The sequence below is a fragment of the Varanus komodoensis genome, unplaced genomic scaffold (genome assembly GCF_004798865.1).
Source record: "Varanus komodoensis strain SLA01 unplaced genomic scaffold, ASM479886v1 scaffold26, whole genome shotgun sequence".
NCBI classification, from domain to species: domain Eukaryota; kingdom Metazoa; phylum Chordata; class Lepidosauria; order Squamata; family Varanidae; genus Varanus; species Varanus komodoensis.
Genome location: NW_025335684.1, coordinates 5,043,437 through 5,064,857, shown reverse-complemented (window position 1 = coordinate 5,064,857; position 21,421 = coordinate 5,043,437). Strand labels below are relative to the sequence as shown.

Genomic DNA, 21,421 nt, shown 5'->3' with positions numbered 1-21,421 from the left:
CGAACCAAGGCCCTGTGTGTGTGACACAGCACGTGGGACCTGCTTCCTTTATTGCAGAACCCGAAGCAGCTGTGTCATGCAAGTGTAAGATCTGGAGGAAGCAACCCCTGGCAGGTGCAGAGAGATTCTGGCCGTGCGCGGCAGTCCCTGCTTCCTTTGGGCAGGTGTGCAGGATGCTCACTGTGGCCGATGTGGTTGCCGAAGGAGTGAAGCGAGAGGTGCTGCCTGCCGGGCGCTTCTGGGAAGCATTTTTCGGGGAACCGTTGCTCATTGCTGCCGGTGGCCCCCGGTTTCGACAAAATGGATGTGGCTGGGAGGAAAACGCAAAAGCGATGCAGCTGAATCGTGTCCTCCTGCTCTAGGGGTGTGTGAAGGGTGAGAGTTGTTAAACGTGCAGCAGTATTTGTACCTGGATTTAAAGGAACGAAGCACCCTTTTCAGTCCAAAGAGCTGCATGTAAGCCATCCAGAGACGGAAGTGATGGATGGCCTAGAAATACCCCAAATAGATAGACAGACAGACAGACAGACAGACAGACAGACAGATGTGACCTTGGTTTGGGGGCTGCACACCTGTGTGCAAGAAAACATACTGATGGATGCTGGCTTATACCTGTGGGCACACACCTGTGCACACCAACCTGTGCAGCCCAGTGATCCTGCCGCACCTCATTCTTCCTCCACGGTCAGCTGTGGGGGAGAAAGAGCGACTTGTGCAAGAAGCTTTGGGGGGAGTCGGGGAGAGTGTTGGAACTGGAGGCGTGCGCTGCCTTTGGCACAGAAGATATCACGGGGGGGGGGGGGAGCAGGCCGTGCCCACCTTTTCTAACGATTCTGCTGTTCCAGACGCGTTTGCCCACAGCTTGGCTTCCATGCCTCCATCTTGAGTGTCTTGTTCAAACTGAGATTCCTTCGTACTTCCACACTGGCCAGGAATCATGAGCTGAAACAGACCGTGGCTGCATTTCTGGCTTGTCGAAGGAGCAGCAAGCCCTGGGGTCCCATTTTCAGCGATTTGCTAAGCAAACACCCTTTCTGGTGCTGCGATCGGGAAGATCAAAAGGAGAGTGAAATGGGGGGGGTGCAACACAACCACATAGAACAGGGATTCCGGGGGGTGGGGCAGGGTTGGTCCTGGGGGAGGCACTGAGAGGAAAGAGCATCTTTAAAAAAGGAAAGAGATTTCTTAGAATCATAGAATAGCAGAGTTGGAAGGGGCCAACTCTGGGTCCACCCCCCTGCTGTTGCACGACAACAAGTCACACCATCCCACTCAGATGGCTGTCCGGTTTCTCTTTGACTGTTTCTAGTGTGGGAAACTAGCTGGTTCCACTGCCATATTGCTCTGACAGTGAGGAAGCTCTTCCTGATGTCCAGCCTGGATCTGGGTTGTCACAACTTGAATTTAGTATTCCATGTCCTGCACTCTGGCAGCAACAAGAAGAGATCTTGACCTTCCTCTTTGCGACAGCCGTTGAGGGTCTTCTAGAGGGATCTCATGTCCCCCGCAGTCTCCTCTTCTCAAGGCTGAACATGCCCCTTCTTGCAGCGTAAGGGTCCGAGGCTTCCCTGGACTCGAGTCTGCTGTCCCTCCAGAGGTGGCCTGGAGCGTGTTTGTGGATTTGCACTGCTTATATTTGACAGAATGAGATGTGCTTTGGCCTAACATCCTTCTCCCCTCTCCTTCCCTCCAGGTTTCTCCCACCTGCCGAATGGCCTGTATCCGTCGTACATTCCCTTGAGCCACCTGGAGCCCCATAACAGTGGGAGCCCCCTGCTCGCGCAGCTGGGCCAGCATAGCCTCTTCGACTCGCCAAAAGGTGCGTCTTTGCCGTCCTCTCTCTTCCTCCCGCCCTAGACGCTGGCTGTGCTCCACCTGAGACGGTCCCATTAAGGGGAAGCATTTTTGAAGGGGGTCTCAAAGCTGGGAAACGACCCCACTGTTGGTGGTGAGGGGGGCAAGAAGCAGAGCTCCCATCCTGTGGGGCTGAGGTTTGGCATCCCGGAGTCAAGTTACTATGCCTGGGAAAGATTCCTACCCTGGGACCTTGGAAGCTCTGCTCCCAAAGCGGGCAAACTCCTAGTGCAGCTTTCCTCAGCCTGGAGCCCTGTGGGAGTTTGGGCTTTACTTTTCATGTCTTTGACCATTGGGCATGCTGGCCGGGGCCAATGCATCTGGAGGGCACCAGGCTGGAGAAGGCAGAATGGGTGGCCCTCTGGGGGTTTCAAGGGTTTGGGTGAAGGCAGAGGAGAGCGGGCAGATTTCAGGCTTGGGGGAATCTGCTTTGCCCTTTCACTAGCTTCCCAGGATTTATCAGCAGGGGCTTCTGTAACTTTAGGGCAGCCTTCTCCAACCTGGTGGCCCCCAGAGGCATTTGGATCCAACCCCGAGCACTCCCACCCGGCAGGGCCATCCACTGGGAATTCTGGGAGCTGTGGTCCAGACGTGTCTGGGAGGTAGAAGGCCGGGGAGGGCTGCTGTAAGGATACACCCAGAATTAAACGGCACATGGAGGATTAGAATTAGAAGACACTTAGAATTAAAGCTGAGGAGCATACCAGAACCAAACAATGCTCATACACAAAAATTGGCTCGTTTCTTGCCTATGTCGTGAAACGAGGGAGAGCCAGGTATCCTTGCTGATATGCGGCAAAGCACTCAGATTCTGGCCCGCACCATCTCCATCTGTTTTCTGGCCTCATGTGGTGCAAGCGTCTCCTAGTTTTAGGATAACTATGAGCAATCTGCCGCAAACCCTCACCGCCACTTCCCAGTGGTTGCATTTCAACCTGCCTCGCCATCACCCCTGGTTTTTGATGCCGGCACCAGTCCTTGGGCATCCCGTGGCTGCTGCTCAGTCTTCCTTGGGCTGTTTTTGGGGTCCCCACCAGGGTGGTTCTAAAAAGACACAATGCTTCTGCAAAAGCTGGGGTTCCCTCAAATATTCTGTGTGCCTAGTGCTGGTGGGTATTTTTTTGAGGTGGGAGGATACCAAGCACTCCCATCCTGAACATCAGAAATAGAGGGAATGTCGGACAGGGGCTCCAGTCTTGAGAGAGAGGAGATGCATGCTCATTGCCGGACGGAAGGCTGCTCCCCCTCGTTGAAATGCTCATTCGGAGCCTTGGATTGGTCTCTGGATGCATCCTCTTACGTGGTTGGGGATGCTAGGCTGGAAGGGTAATACGTGATTGATGCACGGCCTCGATCAGGAGGACGCCCTCCTTTCTGTGCTTCTCTTGCAGATGGATTTTACCTTGCCGGCCACGCAGGGCAGGCGGCCTTGCACCCACAGGGCCCCCCTTCGAGGATGGCCGCCAACCACCCCTCCGGTGCCCTGCTCCGGGAGAAGGAGCTGGGCCCCCTGCACAGGAGCTCAAAGGACGGTGCGAAAGACCCCTCCAGCAAGGAGCGGGTGTGCCAGGGTGACCTCCCCTCGCCCGCGGCCAGGAAGGAGGGCAAGCTGCGAGAGGAGGCCCGGCCTCAGAGCGTGGTGGACCTCACCCAGGACACTAAACCCGACAGCGACAGGAAAGTGAGTGGCCCCGAGAAGGCCGTCAAGGTCGGGGAGCGTTTGTCCCCGTTCCTCGCTGAACACATGCCAAATCGGGGCATCTCTAGCGGCGAACCAAAGTCCAAGAACCCACTGCAGACCTCTCTGCTCAGCAACTGCAGCGGCGGCGGGGAGCTCCCCGGCAAGGCCCTGGGCTGCGAGCAGGACCGCTGCGCCAAGGACCCCACCCGGCACGACGAGAACATGAGGCCTTCCGCTCACACGCACCCCGACCGGCTGAAGAGGGGCGACGCCGTGATGGGCTCCGTGGCCGCGCTGCACGTGGCTTGCAGCTGCCCCTCCCCGGCCCAGCCCGGGAAGCTGCCGGCGTCCTCGGCCTTCCCTCCCCAGCCCGTCCATTCCAGCATGTACACCATCTTCCCGCTGACCAAGGAGCCCGGGAGAGAGCACAAGGTCATCGCGCCCACCTTCGTGCCTTCCGTCGAGGCTTATGACGAAAGGGCTGGTCCTATCCAGATCGCTTCTCAGGCCCGGGACAACAGCCGCGCGAAGGAGAAGGACGGCCCCATCGCGGCCCGAGTGGGCGTCCTGCAAGCTCTGCCCGAGAGGGCCCTGGGCGAGGCCTCCCGCAGCCTCTTGCCCCAAGACTTCCCTGTCCACGGGGACGCCAAGCGGATGGAGGTCCTGCGGGAGAAGGGCTCCGTGATCCGGGCCAACTCCATGGCCCTGAAGAAGCAGGCAGCTCCCGAGACCTTCCTGAGCCGTCCCAGGCTCAGCTCCCCGGAAAGCAGGGAGTTCCTCGCCTCGAAAGACTTGCTCAAGCCGGGCCTGGAGGCAGAGCACCGGGCCTGCGAGCGGGACCGGTTTCAAAGATCTGGCTGCAAAGAGGCAGTGAAGATCTACGGCACTTTGGACTCTTCCTCCTCCTCCTCCTCCTCTTCCTCCTCCGCTCCCTCCTCTTCTCGGCAGCATCACGATCACAGCCAACAACAACTGAAGCTTCCCGAGCAGAAGTGGAAGCCCTTTGAGATGGGCAACTTCGCCACCACCCAGATGGCCGTTTTGGCCGCTCAGCACAATCACGCCAGCCGGGCGGAGGAGGAAGCCAAGAAGGCGTACCTCGACCCCAGCACCCTGCCGCGGTCCTCGGTGGTGGGGCCCCGGAGCGCCGGCGAGAGCCTCCACCCTGCCCCTCACGGCGAGGGGTCCGCCATGCAGAGCCTCATCAAGTACAGCGGCAGCTTCGCCAAGGAGGCGCGCCAGGGCAGCGGCAAGAAGAGCCCCTTCGGCGGCCTGGGGAACATGAAGCTCGACCCCGGCCAGCAGGGCTCGCCCAAGATCCAGCAGCTGCTGCCGCACCAGGCCGGCAAGCAGCTGAAGAAGGAGCCCGAGCGCCCGGAGAGCGCCAAGTCCTTTGGCCGCGAGAGCATCGGGCTGCAGGGAGAAGGGGAGGTCCGGCATCTTCCCGTGGGCATCGCGGTGGCAGTGGCGCGGCAGAAGGACAACAGCGGCGGCGGCAAGATGGGCCCTGGCCTGGCGGACCGCGACCGCACCCTCTCTCTGAGCAGTGTCAAAGGTAGGCTGTGGCCCCAGGGAACGCCTGGCCGGTGTGGGGAGCGGCTGCTGTTTTTCGGGGGTGTTCCCGCATTTGAAACAGACCTCTGCCTGATTGCCGGCCAGCATGCTTGGCCACTGGACCAGTCTGGAGATGCCCTGATAGCCGTCCCCGGGGTTTCCAGGCTCCAGTCCATCCAGCTTGGAATGGGGTCTTTAGCATCTTAGCATCCACTCCCTGGAATGCCCCCCATCCCGGAGCAGCCTGGTGCTGAGCGTGTTCGTTTTCAGCACCTTCTGAACGCTTGCAGTCAAATATGTCTAACCTCCGCTCTTGATCTGAAAGTGTGTGCCAATGGATGCAGATGAAGTTGACTTGGTCCAGCCTTTGCAAAGCCCTTTCCCTCAGAATACAATGCCCATCATCCCCAGTTGCAAGCATTCTGTTCTTCCAAAGCAAAGCTGGGGGACTGGGGGCTCGTCTGGAGGAAATGCTGTTTCCTCCCACATGCCACAGGGCGCTGGATGCAAGTCAGCCCAGACTGTGGCAGAGACCTGGTTAGCAAATGTGCATTTCTGAAAAAGAGTTACAGGCATACATTTACAGATCTCAGCTTTTTGTTGTGGTTTGTAGTGTTCTGATTTCCTGGAGACGGAGACGGTCACGGCAAGGTGTGCATTCCTCTGACTTTCTCATAACTGAGAAGGGCAAGAGAGAAGTCTGGGTTTATTTTGTGTCTTCTGCATATGGTTTTTCTCTCTTAAACAGAATATTTGCTTCCAAACCTCACACAAGCACAGTCACACCTCCCTGCTTTGGCTTCAGAGCCTCTGGGCCCTGCTAATCCAAATGTCACACCTCTTTGTTTGCATGTTGCCATATTTCATTTTTATGGGATGTGCTGTAATTGCAGGTGACTCCTTCCCAACTGAATGCAAACTTCAAATATTTATTCCCGGCAGAATTAGAAACAGAAGTTTATGGTGGAAAAACCTTCCCTTAAGGATCTGTCTTGCAGTGACTTGGACTGGGCAGTGGGTGTCGCTGTTGTATTACGAAAATGAACGCTGGGCTTGTAAGAAAAGGTATCCGGATCCAGGATCTCTTTCTGTCCCACTGTTTTTCCTAAAGCGATTCCTGCGCGTTGGTTCAAGTCCTGCTAAGCCATTCTTTAGCAGCCTTATACAGAAACCAAATGTTTTTGAGCTCAAGGGGCTCTCCCATTCGAGGAGCTAAAGCAAGTTGCCACTTCTGGTTTGTAGAGATGGAGGTGCTTCTGGACAAGGCTTTTCTTACGCGAGTGGGCTGCCTCGTTTGCAGAATTTCACAGGCGATGGTGGTCACGGGGGCATTTTGCTGAGAGGGGCTGGCCTTATTCCAGGGTTTGAGGTTGGATTCTGTCCTAGCCCTCCGGAAGCCAAACACTGCATCTTAAGACTGAGCAGGTCTCTTAAGAATGAGTTGTGCCATTTGCCTAATTTGGAGCATCATCGCTGCCTTGTATGGAGCCAGCTATGAGCCTGTCCGGTCTCATCTTGTCCACACGACAGTGGCTCTCTGGAACTGCAGCAGGACTTTTTGTAGCCCTACCAGTAGATGGCAGGCAATGCTGGGCATTGTAGTTTTGGGCACCAGGCTGAAGGCTGCTTTCCACATTTACTCATAAGTAAAACCCACTGCATTCCATGGAATGTATTCCTTGGATGTGGATGTCCAGGATTATATCAGCCTCCAGAGTGAAACCTGCCTCATCCACCTTTTAAAACTAGCAGACGAAACTCCTCTGGCTGGTGATTGCATTCCTGCATGATTGACTTGATTGATTGATTGGTTGATTGATGGCATTACTTATCTTCTTTCCATTATAAAATAATCCCCAAATGGCATGCATAATTCCAAGGGATCAAGAGGCATGTTTGTGTACAGCAAGGATATTCTATTTAAAGTCTCTAGTTTGGCTGTTGCCTGGTTTAAAAGGAAAGAACGGGCCATTTATTGATCAAATATGGGTCAGGGGACTGGTGGAGACAAGCGATGCCCAGCAATCTTTTATTTGCGCCCGGGGCCCTTTGAGTCTGAGAGTAGTGGTCAGGTTTCTTTTTCCGCCTGGTGTCTTTCCCAGCTAGGTGACCTCGAGGTTTTGGGCTACATGCCCCATCATCCTGCCCCTTGCCTCTACACTCCGTCTCCCAAGTAGTGCGGGCGGTCCCAGAATCCGAATCAGTCGTGTTGGCACCACCTTTGTGGCCAGCAGTACCTGGAGCGTTTCTCCTCCCCTGCGGTTCTGTGGTTCTGGCTGGGACTGCTGCGAGTCGTCGTAAAGGACGTCACGTCCTGCAGGAGCTGCTGAGATGTGTGGCTAAGGCCCTGTAGGGTTTTAAATCGCAGTGGTCTCCATGGTATAAGGAATGCTACGCAATGTTCCCAATGTGGACGGCTTTAAAAGCGGATTGGGCAGGTTCTTGGAGGAGGAGTTGATCCTCGGCTTCTAGTATTGATGGCTCTGTGCTCGAGGCCTTACAAGCAACTGCTGGGGAACATGGGTGGTGCTGGTGCTCCCGGGCTTCCCAGAAGGATCCGGCCAGCCTCTCTGGAAAGAGAATGCTGGAATAGCTGGGCTTGATGCATCATGACTTTGCTATTCTCACAGCCCAGCCGGCCTGGCCAATGGACTGGGATTTTGCGCACTGGAGACCAGTGGCAACTGGAAAATCATGGGATGTCTCTTCCTTGCTTTAGGCAGCATGTCTTGGTATACGAATCACATGCAGGGATAGCAAACTGCCATAACTCAGTAATAGAGAGCAGAAGCGTTCCATGCTGATGGTCCCAGGATCATCCTCCAAAAATAATTTAAAAATATTTATTATATTAAAGCTTTTATATGCCACCCTTCACAATGTCCCTATTTTTTAAATATGGGAAGGATCCTCCTGAAACCACCCTGGAAACTGTCTGCTAGTCCAGATAGAGACACCACTGTTCGAAGGACCAAGGACCTTGCTCTGTTCTCGGCAAAAAAAGTATTTTCCCCAGGAAGGGGGTACTGTTTACACCTGGTAGAAGGACAATTCTCTTTTGAAAAACGGTTTTTCTTGAACTTTGCCCCACTTCACAGACACAGGCAATTCTGTTGAGGTGGTTGCTAGATTCCTGAATTAACCCAGTGCGAGTGAGTGAGCGAGTCTGCAAAGAAAAGAATTGTTCACATGCAAACATCAAAAGACCCAGAAGAGAAACGTGGGAAGCCCTGCGTCCAGACCCATCTACTGCTCCCGCTCCCTCTCAGCATTGTAACCTGATCCCCTGCAAAATGAACATATTTTGGGGGGTAGATGACCTTCTTTTCTAGCACATTGTACTTTTATTCATTGATTTTGCCCAATTTTTATCCTGCTTCAAAGGGTGACCCAGGAATGGTGAAAAATAGAAGCTAAAACAGATTGAAGAATTAAATGGTCGGTTAAATGAGATTTTAACCATGGCTCGTTAGTGCAGAAAGGGTTCCTAAAATAGAGGTGTTTCAGGAGGTGCTTGAAACAAAGAATGGGGGAATGGCTTTGCTGGAGGCCCTTCTCCACGTGGGCTCCAGTTGGCCGTTGGTCCGTGTGCGACCCCAAGGATTGTACCTTCCACGTACCCCTGGGATTATACGAGCGGTTATTGGCTCGACTTGATTTGAAACATCAAAGCTCACAGGTACATGGTGCCACATTAAGGGAAAAGGAAAGAGCAAGAAGCAGAAACATGAAAAATCAATCCCATGTTCAGAATTAACGGGCAATTCCTATTACTGAGGGACCTCAGGGGTTCCCATCTATTTCTTAGATGGAATAAAAAACCTGTATGGGATACTGTAATTTCATACGTAATATCAGCACGTTGAAGCTCAGATTCTGTTCCGTGTGAGCTACATCGGATGAATCCCTCCTCGTGTGAATTATGTTTAAAAGCATAATGTGCCCCTTCTGGTCACGTCCACATCTGAGAATGGTCATGGTTCTTGTCACATGCCATCAAACCGTCTCCGATTTAGGCTCAGCAAATTTTAGTCGTTCTACCTGACCAACCTTCCACCTGAGAACAGGTGGCTGTTTTTTACTAAGGACGCATGGAAATCGAAACTTGACCACATGTGGGTTTCTCATGCACAAGGGAGGATTCCACACTGTTCTTGAAATGCAGGTGGATTCAGCTTGTTAGACGGAAGGAATCATCATTTCTTCCCTGACTTGGCGCACCTGAGGCTCGGTGCTGGTTGCCCAGAGCGCATGCATGCAAGTGCAAGAGCGAAAGGAAGAAGGAAGGCGTTTGATTATGGGGCGCCGTGCGGGGGGCCTTCCAGCCGGCCGGGGAGGGCAGCTGCTCCGCCACCTCCCAGCCCATGTGCCTTTCCAAGCTACCGGCCCTCCAGCCAGGCTGCGGCTCCCGTTGCTCCATCCTCTCCGGTGATGCCTCCATGGACGTGTGGCGTTGGGGGGAACGCGGGCAGCCCCCCCTCTGCTGGGTGTGCCCCGAGTGAGGCGATGCGCTCGCACTGGTGCCAGAGAGGCGCCCGCTGCCTGCCTCCCCCGTCCCCTTCCTTTAGCCAGGGAGAGACGTGGAGCGCCATCAATCCGTCTGCCACAGGCACCCGTGTCCCCCGCTTTTGTGCCGGGCCTCATTTTTCTCGCGGCTGGCAGGCGTGCTCTCCTCCTCCCCGCGCCCGGTTCCCACAGCCCCGGCCCTCTTGTCCCGGCCTCGAGACGAGAGACGAGTCTGGTAGCCAGCGGAGGAGCGCTGTTTGTTCCAGCCTGTGTGAAGGGCTCCTCCCGCCCGCTCTCCTGCATGGCCCCTGCCCGCCCTCCGGCTGCGTTAAATGTAATTTACTGAGCAGAACTAAAAGCCTGCGAACAAGGTGGCATTCTGTCAGGCTGCCCGGGCGGTTGCTAGGCAATGGCATTGGCTTTCATAAGGGAAACAAGGCCTTCCTTTTTCTCTCCCCCTCGCCTGCCCTCCACCCCTTTCCCGTCCTTCTGTGCCAAGAGACATTTTACTAATAACATTAGTTTGCTTGCGCCAAGTGGAGGGAGCTTGAATGTTCAAAACCTTTTAAGAAAGAGAAAAGCAAGGGCTTTACTTGGCTAATCTTGTCGTATTTGGCAAGTAAATCTACACGTATTTGATGCAGGGCATTCGTCGCCAGGGAGACGGGCCCAGGACTCTTCCCCGCCTCCCCTTGTTACTCGGCGCATAACTGATTGAGTTTTGTATGCGCTTCATGCGTCATGTCAGTGTATTTATAAAGACAAGACCGGGCATTGAGTTGCGGGAGACAATTGCCGGTTTGTAAATGGGGGCGGCGGGAGAAGAGGGCCCTCCCAGCTCTGCTGTGTTGTTACACGAGAGGCAGGGACGAGGATGCTGGTCCTTGTTGTCGTCTCGGGTAGTGGTGTGCCTTGGTGGGGTCCCTCTGCACAACCAGCAGCTTGCAAAATGCACATTGCAAACGCCCCCGGGGCTGGTTGAGCTCCTTTCAGGGCTTCCAAGGCCCGTTTGATGCTCGCAAGGGCTGGTGTCCGTGGTGTCTCAAGGGCCGGTGTCCGTGGTGTCGGCGTGGCGTGATCTGTTCACTTTCCAAACACCTGAGGCTTTTTCGGAGATGAATGGAGAACCTTCAATGGGGAGGGTTGGGATGGGGACACATCCCATGGTGGACAGAGCCTGCCTGTTGGCGGGGTTGAGCCCACTCCAAATAACCCAAATCGGTCAGCCTTTACATGCACGGCTGTGTCTTTTCGCGGTGGAACCGGCGGGCACTGCAAAAAAGAGGTCGAGTGTCGAGGCCTTAACAAGAGACAGCAACCGCCTGTGCCAATTCTTCCTATCCAACAAATCTTGCGTCGCTCTTTCATTTTCAGGCGTCTCCTCTTCCAGCGTAGCTTTCCTTATTATGGCCTTCCTTTCCATGGGATTTTGGCTGCTCGCTTCTGAGCTGTTACAGATCTTTGAAACCTTGAGCTTACATTGGACCTAGGAAGCCTAGGTTTAATCCTTCTGATTTGGTGTTCTTACTTCCGTATCCTCTCTGTTCGAGGGCCTGGCCCTGGAAAAGGTGACTTATCCATCTGTACAATAAGTCAGGATCCATCTCATGTACGCTCGGGAAAGTGGGGCCCCGTGTGCCTTTCTTGCAATCCTGGACACACGCCAGTTGTTTTAGTATTCTGTAATTATTATTATTACATCACATACATAACCCACTTTCTTCCTCTTGTCCGAGCTGCGTGCCAGAAAGCGCCACCCAGTAAATCCCTACTCCAGTTTTGACTCCAAGTTTTGCTTTGTGTGTGTGTGTGTGCGCTGCATTGTTAACGTGTTGTTGGTGTAAGACATAAGCACGGCTGTTCCTCAGAGTTCAACTCCCTTTCCAGGATCTCTCAGAGTTGAATCTCCAAATAGGAACTGGACACATTTTGCTCGCTCGCTGCAGCTGCCGAACTTTTGGTAACACGATAAGGCTAACTTTATATTTTTCTAGTATATCTTTAGGCACAACAGTCAGTATATTCTTATAAACAAGCCCACGGAACATTCCTGGTATGATGAGTCCATGCCAACAACAACATGGTTATGGATGTTGCTTTTCCTTTTGTTTGTTTAAAGGCTTGTATATAAAACTTGGGGCGGTATTTATTTTGGGAATGCTGTGCTCCCTCTCTTTCTCCTGATTTGCACAGTACGGATTCTGTGTAGGAAAGCAGATCTGGCCAAATGAAAATATCTGGCTGTTTTGCATCAGCCTGCAGTTAATTCTGAGCTTCTGAAGAATGTGGGACTGAACTGTGCATGCTGAATTTCATTTGTTTTTAATAGAAGTATGTATGGATGGCATAGAAATGTGAAACATGCATTCTGGAAAATTATATTTTGATGTCAAGACCGGCGCTCTGCCATGGCGGGTGCCAATTCCCCCCCCCATCCAGTTTTGTTCACGTTTCTAGTCAAATGCACGAAATCTTGGGAAAGTTGAACAAGTGAGTGTCAGCTCTTTGTTTGATCTTATTTGGTGGCCCCAGCGGTTCCTGGACTTCGCTTCACTAGCAGATTTGCAAAGTACTCTGGGGAAAAACAGGAAAGTTGGGCTGATGGATCAGACACCTAGTATTAACCATTGCTTTTCCTGGGCTCCAAGATTACTGCAGACGGGGACTGCAGCCAAGAAATTAAAAGACGCTTGCTCCTTGGGAGGAAAGCTATGGCAAATCTAGACAACATACTAAAAAGCAGAGACATCACCCTGCCGACAAAAGTGCGTATAGTCAAGGCTATGGTTTTCCCAGTTGCAATGTAGGGCTGTGAAAGTTGGACCATAAGGAAGGCTGAGCGCTGAAGGATTGAGGCCTTTGAATTGTGGTGCTGGAGGAGACTCCTGTGAGTCCCTTGGACCGCAAGGCGATCAAACCGGTCAGTCCTAGAGGAGATCAACCCTGACTGCTCTTTAGAAGGCCAGATCCTGAAGATGAAACTGCAATACTTTGGCCACCTAATGAGAAGGAAGGACTCCCTGGAGAAGACCCTGATGCTGGGAACACTAGATGGCAAAAGAAGGAGGGGACGGCAGAGGATGAGGTGGCTGGATGGAGCCACTGAAGCAGTTGGTGTGAGCTTAAGTGGACTCCGGGGGATGGTGGAGGACAGGAAGGCCTGGAAGAGTGTTGTCCATGGGGTCACGATGGGTCAGACACAACTTCACAACTAATAACAACAACATTAACAATTGCTATTAATAATTAATCCCCAATAGTATTGGGGATTGCTAGCATAATAATAGGATGTCAGAGATAGGTTAAAATCAGCAGCATTAATTAGCTACTCTTTTCCTATTTGCTGCTTTTCTTTCCATGTGCCAGGGAGAGCCCTGGTCACGGTTTTCAAAATCACAACATGCTTATGCCAAATGAAAATCTTTATAGTGGCTTGAAAAATGGGGGTGGGGGGAGAATAAAGCTAGAAAAGACCCTAAAGAACCGTTTGTCTTATCCAGTGACTTGAGGGTGAATGCTGCTGGTGTGTTTGGGGACTTGTAAACTCCCAGGTTCTCTTTTGGCTGTATCTACTTAGCAGGGGTCTAGTAAAGAGACCTTCCCCAGGTATGTAGGACAGGCAATTGCATAAAAGAGAATGTGGAATGTGCTTCATCATAAGCGGAGCCCCGCAGAGCATGCGATCAGGACAGGTGGGTCGAACTATCCATCTTGGTTTTCTGGCTGGTCTTTACGACAACACTAGACCGGCCGCCAGTTAAGAGTAGTCTGAGTCTGACGTCTTGAGTTGCGGAGCAGTGCTGCATGGGTGAGAATCGTGGCCATAGCAGCTCTTACTTAGGCTGTTGTAGCCCTCTCCCCCATGGGAAAGGTGCTGGTATCTTGCAGCTGTGATGTGCCATCAAGTTGTCTCCCGCTTAGGGCGCCCGTGTGAAGGCCTGCCTCCAGAATGCCCAGTCCTTGGTAGCCCTGCTCAATGCTTGTAAGCTCCTGGAGATGGCCTCTTTTATGGCTCTGACCCATCTCATACTGAATCTTCCCTTCTTCTGCCTTCAACTTCCCCCAGCATGATGGTCTTCTCCAGCAAGTCTTGCCCTTTCCCAAGGTGCCGCCATTTTAATTGCCCCGAATGCCTCTGGTGTTGTACAGCTTTGGGTCATCATGGAATTCAGGGGTGGGAAGATGGCATATCAGGGGCATTGTGGGAAATTAAATGGCAGCTCCCAGCTGCCCAGAGCTCCAGAGCTGCCCCCTACCGAGTAATCCCCCCAAGGTCCAGCAATGGTGGGAAATGGTCCACCAAAGAGCAGGCTGCCAAGAGTCCCCTCAACCTTGATGCCTCCCCTAGTTCCCAAGATACAGGTTTGTGCTACAAAGCCAAACCAGCTCTTTTTGGCATGGCTTTCTCCTGGAGACTCTTGGGAAAGGTAGTTCTGTGGGATGGAAGTAGAACTCTGTCAGATGATGCTCAGCATCTACCCCTGTTGACAAGCCACTGGTCCAGCTCTCAGGTCAACCATGAATTGCTTGTATCTCAGGACACGGACGCTCGGACGAGGACTGCAGCGATGACCGGCCACGTCCTCGAGATGGCCACCTCCTGGCGAGTCGTCTGGAACGAGACCAGGAGAAGCTCCTGAGGTGATACTTACTCTCTGGGCTTTACTTGACCTCGCACCTTGCGGTTTTATTTATGAAGCCTTTTGTGCCTTTCTGCAAAAACCTCCGAAAGTGGAAAGAGGGTAGCCCCTGTTGCAGGCTTTTGAGATGGAAGATGCAGCATAAAAGAAACAAGGGGGGGGAGGGAAGGGGGGGACAGTATATGCAAGCTCAGGCCAACCTTCCCAAAGCTGCAGAACAGTCCTTACAACAGGCAGTGGGAATAGAAAGAGTTGGGGAGAGGAAGACCTGAAGGAGCCGGTCTTTCAGCAGAGCCGGTGGAAGGTCTGGCTTCCCATCGCCTTTCCCTGTGGCCTTGACGCTCCCACCAGCACCCAGAGACACCCGTGCGCAGGTAACACAGCTAGCTTACACGCCAGAAGGTGGGGCAGTCCTGATTCCCCCGCAGCAGAGACAGGATGCCTCGTTTATCAACAACTCCTGGGGGAACAGGTTTTTACGGCCCCCACTGCTGAAGGAATGCTGGCAAGATGGGCCCTGCGTTTGGTCCAGCCCCTCCTGTTAGGTCCTTCGCACCTTCTGTCGGTGCAAGACATGGGCACAGATGTTCCATCTATGCTGGTGTCTTTGGGCACTCCAGATTTTATTTATTCATTTTGCGATTTATATCCTGCCTTTTTCCTACAAAGGGCTGAAGGCAGCTTACATCATTCTCCTCCTCCATCTTATCCCCACAACAACAACCCTGTGAGGTAGGCTGGGCTGAGAGTCTGTGACTGGCCCAAAGTCCCCCAGTTGGCTCCATGGCTGAGCGGGGACTAGAACCCGGATCCTCTGAGTCCCCGTCCCATGCTCTTAACCACTACACCACACTGGCTCTCCTGCTCTCATCCCCAGAAGTTGCTTTTCCTGATGAAATATGAAGCGTATGCCTTCTGCCTCCCATCATCCACAGAAGGAACAAGCACCACCCATGGCTGTCCAAGCAGGAACAGCTGCAGGAGAAGATCGCGCTTAACTGAATGCTCCACACCACCTTGTTCTGGCCTTGGAGAGCTCACACCCCTCCTCCCCGCTGCACTTCCCTTGTGCATCGGTGCCTTTTGAGTTTCCCGCTGGGAAGGTGCAGGCTGCCTCTCTTTTCCTCGTATTGACATGAGCCATGTTGGGAGATTATAACTGTCTGAAAAGCAGGATAAATATGAAGCAAAGGGGTAATAAAATAAATATGTGTGTTGAAGCTCCATCGTTCTCCAACAACAACAGCAACAGACACATGCCATAGAAAAGCAGATTAAAAAAATAAAAAGTAAAGCTACAATTACCACCAACCACAAATAGAAAAGCAATGGCAGATTAAAAGCGCTGGAGCAAATTAAAAAGAGCCACCCAGGGAAATCCAACGGCACAAATGCGAGGCGTCTCAGAGGTCCAAAGGCTCGTCTAGACAAGGAGGCCTGCCTGCCTGCCTGCCTGCATTTATTTGTTTATTTATTGACTTCCATTTGCCGATTTGTGGTTCACAGGCTGGGGCCTAAGCGGGGCCTCCGTGTCGGGGAGCCCCAGACCCTCTCAGGGCACAGCTCTAACCACATTCCCACGCCCCTCTTCTGCCTTAATCTGGTTCGGTCCACATCACGCGCACGCAGACCTGATACGCCTCCTCGGCGCTTTCTTTATGCTTTCGTGTGAGTGGGGAAATGAGCAGGGAGCTGCAGTTAATCATCGCTTCCTGTTACGTCCACACCAGGGAGCCAGGGTTAATGGCTGCTCAAGAAGCCGGGATCTGCAGCCGTGGTTCCCTTAAAAGTTTCCTCTTGCTGCGGGGAGCTCTCTCAGACCAAGTCAGTCGCCTGTCCCTCCGGCCCCAGGCTGCACTGACCCCCGGGGGCTCGCCCTCCAGGGCTTTTAGCCCTCCTTGGAGGTGCTGGTTGTGGCACCCACGTCCTTTTGCACGCAGCACAGAAGCCACGGCCCCCGGCTCTCGCGGTTGGACCTTGGAGGCCAAGCGACAAACGAGGTCCTCCCAGCCCTGCTGTTCAGCCTCAGCAGAGAAGGCAGATAGATGCCCCACGGGGCAGACTTTCCGAGTTTGGGGAGTACGATAGCCAGAACAGCACCTGGTTGGAGTCTTCCATGCAGTTGAAGATGAAAAGAATTTTTTTTAAGCAACAACCACACCCAGGATACTGTACGCTCCTTTGGTCCTGCCTCGTGCTTAGACACAACCCTGCAGAATGTTTCAAAAGGAAACATTTCCACCATTTCCACACTCTTGCTTCCCGTGTAGCACCGGTAGGTGCATCCTGGTCCAGCTCAGTGGAGCGTTGTGGGCCCAGCCTACAGATCCAGGAACATTTTCAGCCTCCTCACATGTCCCCTTTTCTCCCCCCTCAAGAGAAAGCAAAGAACTGGCCGATTTTGCTCGGATACATCCCTCCGGCTGTGCCACCAATGGCTTGAACTCCAACCTCATGGTGACCGGGGGGCCCCCTCTGACTGGCTCAGGGCGATGGTCCACGGACCCGGCATCCCACCTGGTAACCCACCCGTGGTTGCCCAGGACCGGCAGCTCTTCCATGTGGCTAGCAGGGCACCCCTACGGTGAGTCTGGAGAGACGGATGCGCGGCTAGGCCCTCGTTGTGTGCGGAGTTGCTGTGGCGTCAGAGCGCTTTCTGGGCAGGCAAGCCTTTGGCATGTGAGCTGGTCTCTTGCTGAAGGGGCTTTGCTTGGTTGGTGCTGTTCCTTTTTTGTTTTCCTTTTATTTGCTGTTCTGTTCTGTTTTAATTAGCCAGTTTTAAAAATCTGGATTTTATTGCTGCCTGCCTGCCTGCCTTCCAGAAAGGCAGGACAGAAATAAATTCAATACAGTGGCAGCCATAACAGTTGTCAGTTTTATTTACCTATCGGTTCTCTTGATTTCTCAAAAGATGAGGTGCCCAAGTCTAGGAATTTGCTTGGGGGCCCCAGTTGCTTCCTTTGCCCCCCCCCCATCCTGAGCGCTGAAATTGGCAGCAATCATAGAAATGTGACAGTCTTGCTTCCAATTTCCCCTTTTTTAAAAAACGAAAGAAGCCAGAATGCTAGTTCTCATGGTTACAGGACAGAAAAACCTCCCCCGGTGCACACACTATACATTGGTCGAAACAATAGCTTGTCTTTGACCAGCATGTTAGCAAAATTGATACCTTAGTTGTAGGTTTGGAAGGAGTAAAACCATCCTGGCCTGCTGTGTGCTTTGTGTTACCCGTGACAATTGCAAGATGACAATTGCATGCATGCACATCGTGTTAAGCCTTAGAAGGGAGTGGGGCAAGACTGGGATGGAGGAGCTGGGAGCCCTTTATTCACCGTGGCTCCTCTCCTTTCCCGTGTCCCCCAGACCCTCTTTCCCCGCCTCCTGTATGCATTCATACTAGTCTACATTCCTTTCCGCTCTTCTCACACTCGTTCCTCCATCACTGTCACGTTCACTACTTTCCATCTGTAAAACAGATTGTCGGACAAGAAAAGCTGCAAAGGCATTTGATGTGATCTGTCCCTGCTCGTTCCTTAGAGTTTCCATGCTTCCAAAAGTACAAAATTCGAGCTTGCATGTAGGCCACTCACCCCCCGTCCCCCGCTGCCTGTGGCAAGGGAAGACTGGAGGAAAACCACAAAAGCTGTTGGCTTCCCCCACCCTCTTTTTAGACCCTAAATAGCTGAGAGCAAGACCCTCGGCAAAGCGGGGCTTATGCCCCAGGGAGCACACAGTTCCTGACTTCACACGCTCAGGCCTGTTCACAATTTGGCAGGCGCACAAGTTGTGAAGGGAGGACTGCGCGGCTGCAGTCGGACTCCCTCCTCCTTGCTGTGTGGAACGTGCTTGCACTGGGTGGGCCTGGTGGCCCTGGCGCGGCCCTCTTCTGAGGTCTGCTCTCTTCCTAGGACTTGGCCACCCTTCCCTGCATCAAGGCTTGACTCCTGGCTTCCCCCCTAGCATGGGGGGCGCACTCCCTTCCACGTACCAGTTTGCCAGAGATCCTCAGTCAGGGCAGCTTGTCATGATCCCCAGCGAGCACCTGCCGCACTTTGGTGAGTACCGAAAGATGCAGGTAAATGAGAAAGGGTCCAGCGCAGGGCGGCAGAGATGATCCGGGGTTTGGAAACGCTGCCCTGTGCAGAAAGACTGGGAGAACTGGGCATGTCGTTTTTTTCAGAATTAAATAAAACAATTATTTTAAGTGTGGAGCATTCAGGGCAACATTTTCCTGTGAAAAGTGACTGTATACCCTTCGACAGGGGTTCCGAATAAATTTCTTGAGCTGCGTATGTTTCGTGAAAGCAGCGCCCTTGCAAGGAGTGGTGATGTGAAACTTCACACGCTTCTCTTCCAAACCAAAGGGGAAACCAAGTTTCTAGTCCTTATGCCGACAGGCTTTACTGCCTATTTGAGTCAGAAGCTTCAAAACCAGAGGTGTGGGTGTGTGAGAGCCATCTCCAGCAGCCCGCCTTCTCTGCTTGCGGGCATAATACGTTTTGCCAAATCGATGCACAATACACGCAGCTGTTGCATTGCAAAGTTGACGGAGATCTCGGAACTTAGTGTTTTGTGGAGCAGAATTTCTGCAGCCTTGGGGTAAGGAAGTGCGCTCTGTCTCTCTCTCTCTCTCTCTCTCTCTCTCTCTCTCTCTCTCTCTCTCTCTCAGCAGAGCTGATGGATCGTGCGCCGCCTCTCTGGCCCGCCATGTACCCCCCCACAAGGAGCTCCCTCCAGCATGCCCACCAGCTGCAGCTCCTCTCTCACCAGCAGCTGATCCGTCAGCACGAGTTGTACATCCTCCAGCAGCAAGCTGCCCACACCATGGAATTGCACCGCAGTGCCCAGTTGGTGGTAGGTCCCTCGGGGCCGCGACGAGCACCTCCCCAAGCGCCTCTGCCCTTCCCAGTTTCGGCAGGAATGCTCAGAAGGACTGCATTGCCTGTGTGTCCTTTGCAAAATTGTGTGAACCGTTGGAAGGCCTCCGTAGTCTTTGCTGTTGGGTGGCGGTGTTGTTACATCGCATTTCTCTCCTGCCTGTGTGAGGAAGTCGCTTCCCTAGCTCCACCTTGGGGTCAGGTTAGGCTAGTCCTCAGCTCAGTGCCTCCCCTGTGAGGTAAGTTGGGCTGAAGGCAGCGACCGGCACCCAGGGAGCTTCACGGCTGGGTGGCGACTAGGACCCAGGTCTCCCCGCTTGCCAGTCCAGCACGTTCAAGAACTTTCCAAAATCCAACTAAGCAAGTTTTAGCTGCACAGAATTAATACTGAGCTCTTCCAAACCTTCCCTTTTAATATGCCCTTGAATTTTGCCAGCGACACGATTTGCAAGGATCTTTGGGGAACTATTTATTGAAGCAAATCGAAGGCAGGGATCAGTCAGCAAGAAGGCCGTGCAGCTGACTCCACTCTGGTGCTGGCACCGGAAGGGACAGCAGTGGCAGAGACTGAGATGCGGGTAATTTGTCTGACCTGGCCTGGGAAGCGCTCTCAAGAGGTGCCGTATCACGTGGCAGATCCACAGAGATCGGGGACTGGAGCTGCTGAGGTCAGAATGGACAACGTTAGTCCAGATGGACCAGTGGCCACATTGGCATCTTCAGAAACCTTGTTTATCTTTCATTTTTTAACCGAGTTTATTCTGTATTACTTAATGCAGAAATGACCTAAATAAGGTTAAAAAAATAAACCAAAGTACAAACCACGTCGTTTGAAGAGCAGCACTTGACTGCCCTAGATAATTTTGACATTTCGGCATTTTCCATAGCATAGCTTTCCTTCAGATGTGGGACTTGAGTTCCCAGCAGCCCCAGCGAGTATGGCCAATGGTCAGGAATGCTGAGACTTGCGGTCCAAAGTGTCTGGAGAGCACCAGTGGGCAAAGCTAAGCAAACCATTCCGAATGTATTTGTGCCACTGCCTTACATTTGTCTGCGCATGGAGCAGGCCTTGCTCAGCTCAGTGGGGCTTCCTCCCAGGTAAATGTGCATGGCAGGATGTGCTCGTGGGCACCAGAGTGTCCCCAGGTGTCTTTCTTCGGTGCTCTCCAAGTGCTCTACCTTAAAATAAAGATAAATAAAATAAAACATCTCCAACCTAAAATGAAATAAAATATCTCCAACTTAAGATAAAGAGAACACATTTTCTCAGCTGCAGAACAGGCCTCTGTTGACACTGAAAAGTGTGGGATTCGAAGGGAGCTCGGGGCTCAGGCCTCCTTTTGGCTTTGCAGTCGGTCTTTTGTCCTCGTGGGCCTCCCCTGCGGCCGTGTGTCCGTGGTACCCAGGGCCCTTTCTGAAGCTGCTCCGGCTCGAACCGTCCGCTTGTCCCTGGTACAGGGGCCGCCACTTCCTTTCCACTGCCTCTTTTCTCGTTCCTTGACAGGAGAGGCTCAAGGCCAGCGAGCAGCGGGTGGAGATGGAGGAGAAGATGGCAAAACGCTGCCTGGACAGTGCCAAGCCAGGCGTCGCCGCCCCCAGCCCTGCCGTCCTGCACCGGAAGCCCCCCGTCTTGTCCCCCAGCACCCCCGCGCCCGAGAGCAAGGCCATGAGCCCCCCTCCCCTGTCCCCCAGGGCCTCCCCCGTCTCCGTGCTCAAGGCGGAGGTCATCCAAAAGATGGAGGAGCCACCGACGCAGCCGGGCTACGCCTACCCCGCTACGCCCGCCTCCCACCCGTCCAGCCCTCCCCCCGCTTCTCCGCCCCCCGCCCCCTCCCTCCCCCCAAAAGAGGAGGAAGAGGCTGAGAACGTGGAGAAGAAGGAGCTGGAGCTGGAGAAGGAAGCCTCCAGCCCGTACCGGGCCTTGTTCCCAGGTAAGCCAGGTGGGGGCCCCCGGCCTGTTTGTGCCGTTTCCTTTTGCTTTCTCCCCCCTCCAAAAGCAAAGGACGCCCCCAGCTTGCTCCACGGAAAACTTAATTAATGACCGATCAAGACGTAGCACCTGACCTGTTCCATAGGACCGGCAGGGGAGGGGGCAGTAGGCTGAGCCAAACAAAGGTATAGGTAAAGATGTGCTGGGAGAAATAATTACCTGTGTAGGTAACAGATAGGTAAAGATACACGTGGGGAAATAATTGTTGCCGTTTCAATGGGTGTATTGTAAAACCCCTCGGCGGCATGTGGAAGATGGTGTTCAGGTACGTGCTGCGGGCGGGTAGCAGCCCCTGGGCTTCTTTTGCCATTCAGGTGGA

General features: G+C 53.3%; 1 protein-coding gene across 6 annotated transcripts in view; it reads left to right on the top strand.

The window, feature by feature from the left end:
* The window catches only part of TNRC18 (trinucleotide repeat containing 18), an 89,761-nt gene that overhangs the window by 25,875 nt on the left and 42,465 nt on the right, over positions 1-21,421 (top strand). For 5 of the 6 annotated variants that reach the window (XM_044433107.1, XM_044433108.1, XM_044433106.1 and 2 more), the window contains exons 2-8: positions 1,694-1,819; positions 3,246-5,090; positions 14,134-14,236; positions 16,614-16,819; positions 18,144-18,290; positions 18,905-19,089; positions 20,617-21,043. In XM_044433107.1, the coding sequence (XP_044289042.1) occupies positions 1,694-1,819; positions 3,246-5,090; positions 14,134-14,236; positions 16,614-16,819; positions 18,144-18,290; positions 18,905-19,089; positions 20,617-21,043 (3,039 nt within the window). The remainder of the gene's footprint in view (positions 1-1,693; positions 1,820-3,245; positions 5,091-14,133; positions 14,237-16,613; positions 16,820-18,143; positions 18,291-18,904; positions 19,090-20,616; positions 21,044-21,421) is intronic. The other variant, XM_044433105.1, reaches the window with a different exon arrangement.